General features: G+C 41.6%; 1 protein-coding gene and 1 pseudogene across 1 annotated transcript; both read right to left on the reverse strand.

The window, feature by feature from the left end:
* Positions 1-4,687: 4,687 nt before the first annotated feature.
* LOC115756347 lies at positions 4,688-6,976 on the reverse strand (annotated as a pseudogene).
* Positions 6,977-11,823: 4,847 nt separating this feature from the next.
* LOC115756348 (mechanosensitive ion channel protein 10-like) lies at positions 11,824-14,739 on the reverse strand. Its single transcript, XM_030696071.1, has 5 exons — positions 13,454-14,739; positions 13,236-13,359; positions 12,564-12,857; positions 12,279-12,481; positions 11,824-12,079 (listed from the first exon to the last, which is right to left on the reverse strand). The coding sequence occupies exons 1-5, from the start codon at positions 14,737-14,739 to the stop codon at positions 11,824-11,826; spliced, it is 2,163 nt and encodes a 720-aa protein (XP_030551931.1).
* Positions 14,740-15,025: the final 286 nt, after the last annotated feature.

Consider the following 15,025-nt stretch of genomic DNA (forward strand, 5'->3'; position numbering starts at 1 on the left):
AGCCCAAACCACGTTTCTACCTAGCCCGACCGAAATTAATCTACATAAACACCCTAATTAGCTAATTAAACTAAACCGAACGCAATTAGCGTCCTAACCAAGAGTTAGGGGCTAACTCACAATTAAATTAGCTCGGGTGGTCTCAACTCGAGCGGCGATGACACAAACCCGGCCCGGCCCGACGACGACAATCGGCGACTTGCAGGCTGATCAAACTTAAGCTCCGGGCTCCAACTCGGTCCGGGATGGCTCGAAAAACTATGCGACACTCCGGGAAAATAGCACGAGACTCGAGGTAGAGGCTGGCGTCGCTGAAACAGTGGCCGGCCGGCGGTGAACAGTGACCAGGCAAAACAGGGGACCGGGTTTTGGGGGCTGTTTTGGGGCGGCTTCGAGGGTTTCGGGTGGCTCACGGGCTAGGGGAAGGTCGTCCTAGGTTGGAGGGCTCGCAAGGTGGCCGGAGGTGGCCAAACCGCGGCTGAATAGAGTCGAGCGCAAAAATAGGGGAGGTTCGGGTTAGAGCAGGGGAGGCTGGCCGGGGCTGATTTTGAGCTCCACGGCCGTCGATCGGTTTCCAACAACTTCGAGGGACGACTAGATGTGGAGGGTAACGACTTGGGGTGGTCGGCGGGCGGTGGGCGAGGCTGAATCGCGGCGGAGGATGGCGGAACAGCAGTTCGGCGCAAAACGGGGGATGTTGGGCGTCGGGTCTAACCTGGGCTGTTTGCGGCGGTCCGAGACGGCGTACGGCGGTGGGTCGAAGTCTGGAGGTCGAGGGGAAGTTGATACGGTGGCTGGTGGTGGTCGGAAGTGGCCTCGAGGTGGCCGAGCAACTCGGGTAGCCCACGGACGCGAAACAGAGCGATCCGACGCCGAGGCTGTTGCGGGGTTTCGCGGCGACACGGACGACTATCGGACGATGTGGGGCTGAAGCGGTGGGCAGACGGTGGTGGTTCGGGGCTGTGGTCGCACAAAAATGGTTGGAGAAGGGAGGAAGATGTGTTCGGTTCAGGGGGGCTCGCGCGGGTGAACAGGGGAGGAGTGAGGAGACCAGAGAGAGAGAGAGAGTTGACTTGACTGACTTTGACTGATGGTTGGGGGCATTTATGGCAAGTGGGGCCCACAAGATATTTTAAATATCTTGTCTCATGTGCATTATTGGAGGGCAATTTGGTAATTTGATAAATCGAGGCTGATCGGATTTTTGGCTCAACCGATTGGGAATAAAAATTGGATTTTCACGGGCTAGGCTCGGTCCGGAAAAAGTCTAGATGCGAGGATTAAAAATCCTAAGTCGCGGTGACCACGATTTCGAGAGTCAATCGAAACCGAACGAAATTTCGGGAATCGTCCAAAATTCGCTACTTTCGTCATTGCGATCCAAAATTTGCACCGACTAAAATTCAATTTTCTCCCTTTTATTGAATTTGGGCAAATTACAAAATTCGAATTTCCCAGGCGTCACAAGATGCGCTTGATTATCTGGTTAATTTGTTTGAGACCTGAAGATCCAAATTGTTCTTGGAAATTTTCAGTCTATATAGAGGTACGTAGTAATTCTTATGCGCTGCAATTCATGAGCAAGCAAAGAACCTAGTATTCTCAAATACTTGCGGACATTTCTAGGAAAGCCATGCCCTTGAAGTAGGGGAGGCCGGTTCGGTGGAACTGCCGGTTCCGGTTCGAGAACCGGCGGTTCCGGTTCCACGAAAAGGTGGAACCGGCGGTTCCGGCCCGGTTCCGGTTCCGCTTCGGAACCGCCGGTTCATTCCGATTCATTTTTAATAATAATTTTTAAAATAATAAATAATAAAATAAATATAATAAATTATAAATTATAAAATACAATTAAATTGTACATTGTAATAAAATATGGGAAAAAAAAAAGGAATGGGCTTGAACTTAATGAATTATCATTAAGCGGCCTACATATCTTCTTGGGGATAGAAGAATCAAAGCCCATGTAGTTCTTTTTACCTTTGAGAACCCCAACTTACCTCATCGTCAATCGTCGCTACCCGTTGTGGTACCCGTGGCGGTGGTATCTCCAACATCATCGCTAAAAAATTCGTGTTCACGATCTAACTCTTGGTGTCGATATTTCGCCCTCGTCCAATCGCCGACACAAGCTTGAGCTTCCACAGAGTCCGGGCTTAATCTTGAACGGCGAGAGTCCAAAATTAATCCTCCAAAACTAAATGCTTGTTCAACTGCAACCGTTGAAGAAGGGGTTGCTAATATTTGACGAGCGATGAGGGCGAGAACTGGATACTCGATTTGGTGACTCTTCCACCAGTTCGGGATTTCGAAATCTGTACTATGCTCTGCATCACGAAACTCAAATTAAGTGGTTAAATATTTTTCTAATTCAGAAATATTACATGTTGCCCCTTTTTGTTTTTTTTGCCTACTCTTAAGCATATTATACCCTCTACTAAGTGAACTACCACCTTCGCTACGTGAGGCGGTAGATTGTAAAGATCGGGAATCACTTAAACCATATCTACTACAAAATTCTCCATATAATGCTACTATAGATTCTTTAACATGTCCTAATATATTTGAAATATCTATTGAATCATCCAAATATAAACAATCATGATAATACACATTCAAATAATCTTGTAAACCGTCTAATTTAATACGTGGATCAAAAACAATACCAACTAAATAGACAAGAGGAATTTGCAAATAATAATGCAACCATTTTTCTCGCATTACTAAAATAGTTTGACCTAATTCGGTATCTTTTTCATATTCACTAAAAACACTACTAATATTAACACACTCTATTAAAAATAAATGCGTTGTAGGATAATAAATACCAGATAAAGTCTTAGTAGCATCATTAAAAATTTTCAAAATATCTAAAATTTTCTTGCAAACGTCCCAATGTTGAGGAAGTAAAGTAATTTCGGGAATATTTTGTGAAATAAACATACATAATAAATCTTTATATTCAAAAGTTTGCCGAAGCAACTCATACGTAGAATTCCAACGAGTCGAAATATCTTTTGGAAATCTTCTTGGCCTTCTCCCATTTTGTTTACAAAATTTTCCTCATGATTTCATACATTGGGGACGACTCCATAAAAATTTAATTGCACTTTTTATTGGGGCAAGAGAAGTGTCAAGAGTTCGTAAACCATTTTGTACACATAAATTTAAAACATGACAAGCACATCTAATGTGAAAAAATTGTCCTCCAAAAGTGGGTTTGCAAATATTTTCTAATTCGAGAATAGAAGCGGTATTTGCGGCGGCATTATCAAAACCAATTGAAAATACTTTATTTATTAAATTATATTCTTCTAAAACTTGCCTAATTATTCTATAAATATTATGAGCCGAATGGCTTTCATCAAAAACTCGGAATGCAATAAGTCTTTTTTGAATCATCCAATTGTCATCTATCCAATGACACGTGACACCCATATAAGAATGAATTTGCCAAGGATCACTCCAAATATCGCTACCTATATGCACACGTCCATTGAATTCCGCAAAAAATTTTCCTAAAGATTTTTTCCTTTTTTATAAAGATGAAAAACTTCGCGTTTAAGAGTATTTTTTGGAATAGTTGGCGCTTACGGAACCAACGCAGTATTTATCAAATATTTCATATTAAAATTTTCACCAGTATTAAACGGAGCATGATCAAGGACAACATATTCACCTAATGTTTGTTTATAAAGTGCTTCGGTGAAACGAAATAAAGGATGAGGCTTAGAAGTGGCGTACCCGGAAATTTGTTGTTGCGTATTGTCGATCCCCGCTTGCGTTGGATGTTTTTTCGTCAAATGCCGACGGAATGTTCCGTAGCCGTCTCCTTTCGTGAATTTATATGTTTGCGAACAATATTTACATTTTACATTATACTTACCTTCGACTTCATCACGTACCTTGTCGAAGTGTAGCCACAAGTCCGATGTATTATCTCGGCCCTTCCGTTCCGGCTCATTTGCCGTTGACGTTTCTTCGACACCGGTGGGAGGATGAAGACTTTCTTGTGTTGGGATGTGCTCGACGTTCGGAATCGGGACATAGTTGATATTATCGTCGTCGTCTTCCCAACTTGCATACTCACGAGGATCGTATTCATGAATGGGATACTCGGAATCTCCCATAGCCATCTTGCCCTTGTCGGCATTTCTGCTTCCACTTGCCATTTTTGAGAGAATTGATCGGAAATCCGATTGAGAGAATTGAGTCGGGATTGAGAGAATTGGGAGAATTTGAGCGATTTGAGAGGATTTCGGAGAGAATTCGAGAGATTGTTCGGAGAATTTGTGACAAAAATGAAAGGGGAAGCATATGCATTTATAGGCAAGAATCATTTTTAATTTTTTTTTTTTTTTTTAAATGGAAAGCAACGGCTCTTTGGGCCGTTGCCAACGGCCCAAAGGGGGGGAGGGGGCCCGGGCCCCGGGGGCAGAAGGGGGGCCCGGGGGCAGAGAGCCCCGGGGCCCACCCTTTTTTTTTTTTTGGCCGGTTCCCACGTTTCCGGAACCGTGGGCCCGGTCAACGGGCCGGTTCCGGGCCGGTCAACGGGCCGGTCAACGGGCCGGTTCCGGGCCGGTTCCGGGCCCACGGGCCCAAATGGCCCCCTCTACCTTGAAGTCGTCAAAACCGTGCACAGAGGTGGTCGCCGACCCAGTCTGAGACGAGCTTACTGAGGAAGCATGCCTTACTCGATCCCGAGTCTTTCGAAAATGCGCTTCAGATGCAGCACAAGCTCGGATCTCCGCTGGGTCCTTTCCGTGTTATATTGGAAATTCAACGTGTAGGTGACGTGGCGAGCCATCTTCAAGACCTTCGAGTTGTCGACGTTTGCAATCTCCTTACACACAATGCTGTGACCCGCTTGCCAGTGTTGCGGGTGTTACGACAAGTACCTGAAGGCTTATTCAATCAGAACTTGCGCCATGTACAATACCCGACGGCTGTGCTAAAATGAAAGCAAGCAGGCACACAAGTGCATCGGAATATCTTGAACTTCAAAAGCCAGAAGCAGGGGACGTTTATGAAGGGTGTGAGTTTGTATGATGCATAAGTCAATAATCTTCATCATTACAGCCATTGTTGACAAACTCCTTTATGCACGGGTTTCTGTATCCCACTTACAATGGGGAAGGTGAGACATTTTATGCTTTAAAAGAGAGATTCAGGGGTAGCAGATGGCGGACAATTTTATTTCGTCTTTCAAACCCTGGATTGCGTCGGCTGAAGTCGAGAAATTGACCGTGAACTCGATGGAGTCGTATATGTCCGGGGTCCTGTAGAAATTGCTGATGGGTTTAGAGGCCAGAACTGAATTCGGGTAGAATGTCTTTTCCCCGTCTTTCGTGAAGAAGACAGTAGTCGTGTGTTGCATCTGCGTAGAATCGAAAAGTCATGACAAATGTGGAATCTGTAGCCATGCAAGGGTCAGAGGCTAAGTCATTCACCTCTACCCCATGGACCACACATCGGTCGCTCGCATCGAACGGATGCACCATGAACACAAACATGGTGGCTCCCAACCAGCCTTTGGCGGCGTCCCCATAAAAGAACGCGTAAAGCAAAAGCTGGGATGAAATGAAAATGAGCACTTCCGTTGTCAAAAGTCCTGTTAGAAGCAACCCCAGAATGAGGACCGCGATAAGCGAAACTGCTGAAACAACGTTGTTAAGCTCCTTGATGATTGTATTCGCATTCTCTAAGGCGATGGTAGACATTCGCCTGCAGACGTAAACTACATAATTCAGATCATGCCCTTATGTCTATGTCTATCTATCGATCATATGCAGGATTTCTAGTTCTTCCAGCTCCAAAAGTCTCCTCAATTTCAGTTTGCTATCTAGACAAGTCAAAACCTGAGTGATTCAATTAGCACTTACTAGCCATCTCTCGAATTCCGACTTCTTGATCCTCCGATTTGCTTCTGCTCCAGGCATCAAAGAGAAGAATTTATCAAGAAGGTCCTTCTTCATGAAGCGCAATAGGTCATCCTCCATGATTAAGCTGGCAAAAGCAGAAAACAGGAATCAGCAACGCATGAACCAGTTAAATCTTGACTTTTAGGCTGTGCAGCTATTTGTATGCAGTTGATGAGATTCGAACAGATGACATCCAGTTCCTAAGCTAGAAATCCATAACTTTCCAACTAACTACGCTGACCTTGACATTCAAAGCAACAATTTCATTTTAGAAAAGGAGAGAGTTTGAGGGAGTCGGCGCTCTCACACCTTTCATCTTCCTCACGGGAGTCGGGGTTCTCACACCTATTTGATTCAGCCACATTATCAAATATCACACGAGCAGCATCCTTGGCTTCCCATTCATTTGTGATTTCCATATCTTGTTGTTCTGCCTGATTATCGCTGGTACTATTGAGGGAACGAGTAAGAGTCGATAGCTTCGAGCCGGTAACAATGTCGATCAACTTTTTCACCGTCCATGTAGACACTTTATCCGGCTTTATCTTAATTAGCTTCTCTATGTTCACCTCCTCTAGCTGCCCCGCTGCTCCTTTAATGCGCTTCTTGAGATTTCGCCTCACCCTATATCTCGAGCTACCCGAATTATCAGCATTCTTCGGAGGACGTGGGCCGGAAAGAGTCCTTATCGCATGGTAGAGAAACATGTAATCTTGAATGCGATCAAAGAACCTCTTGCATTGAAAAGAAGAAACAAGCATATTTATCAAAAACAATTTGATCAGCCATAAGGCAGGTCCTATAAGACAAGAAGCGAGCGCCCTCATGCCACGATTCAGAATCTTGGTCGTGTGTCTCGATCGCTTCGCTCCATGGTTTATCGCCAAAACCCAGGCTAAAAGGACCAGACACAACCAGGCGAACACCCGGGCACTGTCCTTCAATGGAAGGAAAAAGTACAACACATTCCTTTTGAGCAGATGGCCCTTCTCAATCAAGAGAAGCAATGCGTCGATCAACAAATTAGTTGCCAAACTACCACAAAAGACTGCCAACATCAGCGACCACCATCTCCACAAACGCACCTCGTAAATAACTATATTTCGTAGATTATGGATGGTTAAACTCGTTATCAGAAGCCCTGCGAGGCACGCAAACGCCACCCACTGTGCCAAAACAATCTTCGTTTTACCGGACATCAATTGGGACTCCGGATTCACAGTCTTGACTACATCCTCATCGTCTCCCTCCTATTCATCATCTTCCTCCCCTGCTGCTGGTGATGGGACTGAACCAACTGGAGGCATGCTTGGCGCAGTTTGAGCAGAGGGGCTTGTCAAATTGGATATTTGTGGAATTGATGGGAGATTTTCAAGCTCTGTTGGCTCGGTGTTTGGTTTTGGCAAAGAACGTCTGCTTCGACATTCAGCGCCTGGGATGACGAGGACAACTTCATTTGCTTCTTTCTTCCCTGCCAAACTTCCATCGACCTCCATGAGTGCTGCGCAAATATCAATGCTTTTCAGCTCAGAGCTTCTCTAGGAAAAATATGGACTTTAGCACGAAAGTGAATGCTTTAGCTGAATTGAATGCATAATGTAATAATTGAGAGAGAGAGAGAAAAGATGGAGAATAAGTGAAGAGAAAGAGGATCTCCAGGGAGAAAAAGGGAGAGGGAGAAGGAGAGATGGAGCGCAATTATAAACGCATGTGAACATTTTTTGTTTTTATTATTATTATTTTTTTAGTCGCAACTTGACAGTCTAAAGTACTGACGGTTATTTCTGACCATACAATTTTTCAATTAATGAGTGCTTTATGCAAAATACGTGGTGATAGTACGTGGATCTGCGGTTGAGATTGTACTGCCCCTGAAAATACTGTCACAAAAGCATTTTTCCCTTTTTTTTTTTTAGCTTTAATTAACTACTTTAATGTAAAACTCAATTCTTTTGCACTGTACCGATGAAAATATTTTAACCTATTGTTTATAAGTGGAAAGCCAAATTAGCAACTTCTATTAATGTTACGTCTAGAAAAACATTACAATTAACCAATTTGAGGAATGAATAGAAACTCTACAAATTCGAGTAAATGCCCGAATGTCTGTATCTTGTTTCAACAGTGTTCAATCACAAACTTCTTCCTTTCTGCTGTGATGGTGCCGATTGTCCAAGACTTCAATATATCAAATCTCTCGATGCCGAAGGGTATGGAGCAGAGTCGGAATGCGCATTGAAGACTGCTGCCTTTGGAAGAAGATGTATTACTTAATTGTTGCCGACACAGAGGCACGATCCTCAAAAATCAGCGAACACTCCATTCATGTAGCCATTAATCAATTCATGTAAAGTACAGTAAACAGTAAACAGAGCATGATTAAGGAAGTCTCAGTGGTTATGTCATTCCTACATCCATTGAAATCGGCGGCCTCGGTGCTGTCAATTTACTGATTCTGATTCCCCTTGCAATAGGTCTAATTACCTTAAAAGCTTTGAATTTTAGAGCCAATCTAATTGCGCCATGAACTATTTTTTATCTAAGAAAAATGTCACACTTTCGTTCTAATCCCAAATCTAATAATTGGCCAAAGAAAAAATCGTAGATAATCAATTTCCCAAATCCTAAATGTGAGTTTTATGTTTGGGTTAATGCCACGAAAAATCTCAAATTGATATGTATACCTATGGCAAAATTACTCTATGTTAGTTTCCGTTAAATCCTTTCATCAAATTGCAAAGTTGGATGACACTTTGCAGTTAACGGATGAGATTTTTACCTCCCGTTTTTTGCAGATGTACCAATTTGGTGTTTTTAATGGTAAAATAATTAATTCGAGGTAAATTTATCACGGGTGTATTAATTTAGGGTTTTTTTTTGTCAAAAAATTAATTTGAGCTAAATTTTGTGGTTAATATGGAGAGAGGAGACACAGCTCTTCGTGGTCATACCAATCATCCTTTTCATCCTAGAATCAAAGGAAAAGAAAAAATAAAATAAAAATAGAAACAAGAAAAATTAAAAAATATGAATGTTTTAAACTAAAAAGGCAAAAATAAAAATTTTAAAAAAATTATTAAAAGGATCACACGAAGGAAAATCAAATCGAGTTTTCTATACCGAACGTCGGAAAATATTTTCCAATTTATTTTCAGGTTTTAGCTAAACACCGAAAAAAAAATTATCATTCTCCTAAAAATGACATCTTGGAAAATATTTTCTGATAACAACTTGTTTTCCGCAAAATGAACTGAGCCCGAATGAATCATCTTTGCATTGGATGACACTGTCTTGGAAGATAGATAATATCCCGAGGAAACATTATGACGAAGGTTTTTCCTGATCACGTCCCCCGCCTCTTTGTCCACCATTCTCACACATATCGATAAATATATTGGGTTAATACCACTAAAAATCTTAAATTCGTGCACTTTCAATACGCTCGAATGACCCATTTTCATAATGAGAGTGTATAAAAGAGAGGAGTCTATATTTAATCATAAGAATTTTCATATAAAAAAAAATCATAAACGCATATACTCCTAACAAATCTACCCTGCATTATATTCCTAAACAACGTTGTTTAGATTCTAAAATGATTAATTGAAATCGAGGAATTTTCTAAGATCCGCAAAATTTTTCCCTAAGGAGCACTCGGTTGAAATCTATTAAAAGCTTTAATTTGTCTAAATTTTTCCCTCTAACAGATTTGTCACAGCAGTATTTGTGGGATTTTTTGCGACATAAAATTTATTTTGCAAAGTGTGGCACAATTTGCTAATTTTGAACTTTTCTTAATGAAAATTGGCCTGCGGTACATGAGACACAAATATATTAATTTGAGATTTCTTATGGTATTAACCTTATGATGTTATCTCACTATTGTTTTTACCTATTCTTGTATTTTTTTGGTCGAATTGTTTTTATCTATTCGGACTTTAGTCTAAGGACCTGCATTGTAACCATTCTCATTCTCTGATTCTCATTTCGATCCGGAAAAACTGATTCTGGTTCAAATGAATTTTTTGATTCCATTCTTGAATGAGTTTTAGAGAATCAGAACGTGTTTGATAAGCGCACAAAATTTATGTTTCAAAAAAATGATTTTTTCCCTATTTTTTTCATTTAAGTCAAATAACTATGCGGTTAATTTATAAAATTTCATCTTAAATTAAAGACTAATTTTCAATGCACACTCAAATAATTTAAAATACATTATTTTTTAGCATGTCATGAATGAAATACAAATTTTAATACATGATGTTTAAAGTTCTTTAAATGTTGCGTTTTCTAAATACATAGAAACATCTTGTGACGCAGGGCTATCAATATGCATGTTGGATGCCCTCATCCTCGGCAATATTCTTTGTAGGAGAGTGAAATCTATGAAAGTTATGGAATTTAGGCCCAACTTTATGAAAATAAGGTCAAAGTAGCATAATCTAAGCTTTTTCTATTTTTTTTAGGTTTTCTAAATTTTTTGTTATTTTTTTAAAAAAAAATTTTATTTTTTTTTATTTTTATTAGGTAGAGGGGAAAAAATGACGAGAAAATTACAAGGAAAAAGTGAAAGATGTGAGACTTCATTCTGTTTGCTATTTTCAAAAGTCATTCTTTTTTCCGAAACAACTTTTTTTTGCTTCTGGATTTTACTCTAAAACTGATTTTGATTCTCCAAAAGCGATTCTGGGAATAGAATCGGAATCAGAATTATTTACGTTACCAAACAGCATTCTCATTTTTTACTGTTGCGGGATGAGAATCGGAGAATGAGAATGGTTACCATGCAGGCCCTTATTCTTCTTTTTTCAGATGTGATGCCTATTTGTACTACAAAGTAGCACTTGTTCGAAAATACGGTAAATCTAACAAAAAGTCCCCACATAGATTTCTCATCCTCGAAAAATTGACTGAGCTAAGAAAGGGACTAAAATAGAGAATGGCCGCAAGTAGCAGGACTTAAATACACAAATCGAAAGCTTTTGGATTGAAGGGCCGGTGAAGAAAACAAGAAATTGAGTCGTTGTAGCATAATTGGGGGTATTGTCATCTATAACTATGGTAGAAATAAAAGATAATGATATGATTTACATAATAACAAATCAAAAAAAGATAACGACTTGGTCTACATGATAAATAATAGCAAATCAGAAAAAGATCTCCAAATGTTCAAATCGCAGATAGTTTGCTTGATGTGCTATCTTAATGATCTTCATGATTTGTAATGGATTCTACATTGTGACCATTCTGATTTTTTGCTTTTTGATTTATTACTTCAATACTCCCCTTCAAACCGGGCAATGGGGAGCACTAGAGGAGGGTATTTGGGTAAGTTAACAAGAAAGAAGGAGTGTATTAGTCAAAACGAAAGTGAAAATAGCGCCGCTCTAAAATATTATCATTATCTACAATAATTCATATTTCAATATTTCCGTGGATATTAAAATATTTTTCATTCATTCAATTCTGTAAGTGTTACAAGCGATCATTTAAATATTTTTTATCCAAATCAGTCATGTTCCGTGAACCAAACGCACCTTAAATGTGCATTAATCGCACAACAGAAAAGCATCATTAATCAGTCAAGTGAGTAACAATGGTATCTTGTTATGCCGGAAATTAGCAGGTCAATCAATCCTTAGTCCATTTTAGAATTACGTTTCACGCGATTACAACGCAGTCGATTACTTCGGAATGACGCAATGATCCATTCCATTGTGATTCCAATAGCATTTGGTTCAACCCTCTCTCAATCAAATGGAAGAAATTGACAAACACAGACAACACCAGAACTCCTAATGAGCAGTCTGTTTAAAAGAGACAGTGGTTTTGTAGATGTAATGCAATGTGACTTGATGATCACGTCCTCACATACTTGCTGGTCGCAACTTTTCTCCTGGAAGATTCAAGACCGCGCTGCTGACCCGGCATAGCCGACTTGAACTTCCTGAGGAAGCAGACGGTATTTGATACCGACTTCTTCAAAGATTCTCTTCAGCTCCAACACGAGTTCGGATCTCCGGCTGCTCCGGTCCCCAGAGTTTTGGAAATTTATCGTGTGGGTGACGAAGAGACCCATCTTCAACTTGTTGACATCCTCAATCTCCTTGACCACAACGCTGTGCTCCTTCTTCCAGTAGTTAGGCTTGCTTTCCAAGTACCTGACAATTTCGCGACCAAGGATTGAAATTCCATGAGGAACTGATACACGTTTGTTCTGAAGAAATATTTAGAAATGCTAACGATGGTAAATGAACAGAAGAAAGCTCGACCACCAATCGATGATGTTTCGATTTTTTCTTTTTCCTGTTAGTAGGAGTGGCAATATAAAGAGGTTTAGGAAGGAGTAGACAGACATACTTTTTCACTTGCTCCTTTAATTCTGCAATACTATCAACTGAAGTAGAGAAATCGACGGTGAACTCCACAGAATCGCCCATATTGTCGCTCCTGTTGAAATTGCTAATCGGTTTGGTGGCCAGAACTGAGTTAGGGTAGTATATCTTTTCGCCGTCAGATCGCACGAAGGTCGTGGTCAAAATAGTCATCTTCTTAACAACCAACTGTGAGGGATTAAGATGTCAGGCACATAGGGGAATCAGTAACAAAGAAGTCAAGGCAGAGTCTCAGGACTAAGTAACACACCTGCACTCCATCGATGACGCAACGGTCTTCCACATCGAACGGGTGTGTCACAAATATGAAGATGACGGCTTCAAACACGGTTCTGGCTGTGTTACCGAACATAAACACCACAAGCAAAAGCTGAGATGAGATAAAAATGAGTGTTTCCGATGTCAAAAGTCCCATGATAAGTAACGACGTGATGGTAATCACGACAAGCACGATTGCTGAGAGAAGCCAGTCCAGATTATCGATGACCGTATCCACATCTTTTAAGGTGCGGGCGAGTAATTTCTTCTGACGGTGAACAGTCTCCTGCAGAATATTGACTATATAGTCAAGTCCCTTTGAATGTATTAATCAAAAACTAGGTCTGCCTCAGAAAATTTGAAATTGAGAAAGTCCCTCAGATTCAGCTTGTTACATAGCTCCAGATAATGTCGCTTTTGGAAGCATAAAATCGTGCTTGTGAATCGGTATTTACCGAAAGACGCTGGGTAACTTGTGCCTGGTGGTGCAGTACTAATTCACGAGTTCTCAAAATGTGTCGACAATTTGGCGAGCTTAAGCATTTCTTTACACAAATCGATTGTCACTTACACTTTATTGACTGTATCATGATCGGAACTTGGACAAGAAAAGAAATTTTGCTGATACTCTGTACATATCCTGAATTACCAAGTGTGAACTTACCAGCCAGTTCTTTAGACTTGGCTCGTCTATCTTTCCATCACCCTCCGGTCCTTGAATCCAATGGATGAATTTGGCAACATCCTCCTCCTTCATGAAGCTCTTGAGGTCTTCCCCTTCAATGCACCTAGAAAAACCATAGAGTATGTATCAGATACACATTTGTACAGCAAAAAGAACTAGAATGGGGAGAGAGTTCAAGACAGTGTTGGCCTTCTCACCCCTTTTCCTTTGTATCCACATGCGTAAATATCTTCCGAGCAGTCTTTGCGGCTTCTGAGCAAATACGGATCTCCTCATCTGGATGATGAAGGCTCTCGTCAAAGAGAGATATCCCTGAGCCAGTAATACCGCTGATCAACCGCCTCAAATTCCAAGCTGAAATTCGATTTCCCTTCAACAGGTTCAGCATCTCCGCATCAATTACCTTCTCTAGATTCTCTGCCACTCCACTGATGCACTTCAAGAAACTGAGCCGCCCTTTGAACTCGCCATCCCGTCCCATCGAATGGTTTTTCGAAAGCGCCGTGATCACGTGCTGGTGATGGACGTACGCGCGGATAGGCTCAAAGAACGCTTTGTAGTGAAAGGAAGCAGCAACCATTTTTACCAGCAGCGTTTTGATAAGCCATATGGCAGCTCCTACGAGACAAGAAGCAAGAGCCCTTGTCACGTAATTTTGTATCTCCATTGCTTGCCTCGATCTCTTCGCTCCGTGGTATATCAGCAAACCCCAGACAGAAAGAACGAAAACTGACCAGATAAAAACTTGCACACTGCGCTTCAATCCATAGAGAAGGTACAAGACCTTCTCTTTGAGCCAGAGTTTCCCCTCAATCAAGCAACCCAACAGGGTGATCAACAACTCACTTACTAACCGACCAGAAAAGATCGCCAGCCCCAGCACACACCATTTCCACAGCTCCACCTTCCAAATATCTGTCTTTTGCAGCTTCTGCACTGTTAAGCTCGCGATCAGAAGCCCAGTGACACACGTCAACACGACCCACTCGGCCAACGTAACCATGTTGATGAAATTTGCCCAGCGGCATACACATTCATCACCTTCCGCCGCCGTAGCCTCTGACAGAGGTTGTTGTGGCGCGTCCTGCAAGGTTATTGCAAAATCGTCTTTAGCAGCACCAGCACTTGTGCCTTTGCGAGGCAATTCCACCTCAGGGGAACACCTGCGGGGAGACTGCAAGTTCTTTAGTCGGCTCTTGTCGTCCTTGACTGAAGCAGCATCGCCAGGACGTGCCAGTTCTTCACATCCCGATTTGAGCTTCGAGAATGACAATGAACCCAAAAGGGACTTCTCTTGAGCAGGCTTAGCTGGAGTTGTGCTTGATGGAGGGATTCCTTGATCAGAAGGGCTCGTCGTGTAGGAACTCTGCACCACGGATGAAACATCGTCGAACTCTGTCGGCCCCGGATTTGGCGCAGGTGAAGGCTCCTTTTGTGGAGATTCGCTAGCTGCGAACATGAGGATCGTGTCAGGCATTGCCATGAACGTCTCGCTCTCAGCAAACTGTCAACAATCGGTAAAGAGAAATGACACCCCTGACCCGAAAAGAGAGTGATGAGTAAGCTGAACTCAAATGGATCGAAATCGCAAGGAGAAAAGATTGAAAGCAATGAGCAAACCAGGAAAAAAGAAGAAGAAGCAGAGAAGAAACAGAGAGTGAGTCAGAGCGAAACGATGATGGCGAAACAAGCCTAGATTCACCGGGATATAAATAACAAGAGACGAGGTATTTAGGCTTTAAGATAAGGTCCGCCGGAAATGTTATTCA

The sequence above is a fragment of the Rhodamnia argentea genome, chromosome 4, assembly GCF_020921035.1.
Source record: "Rhodamnia argentea isolate NSW1041297 chromosome 4, ASM2092103v1, whole genome shotgun sequence".
In the NCBI taxonomy this organism is placed as follows: domain Eukaryota; kingdom Viridiplantae; phylum Streptophyta; class Magnoliopsida; order Myrtales; family Myrtaceae; genus Rhodamnia; species Rhodamnia argentea.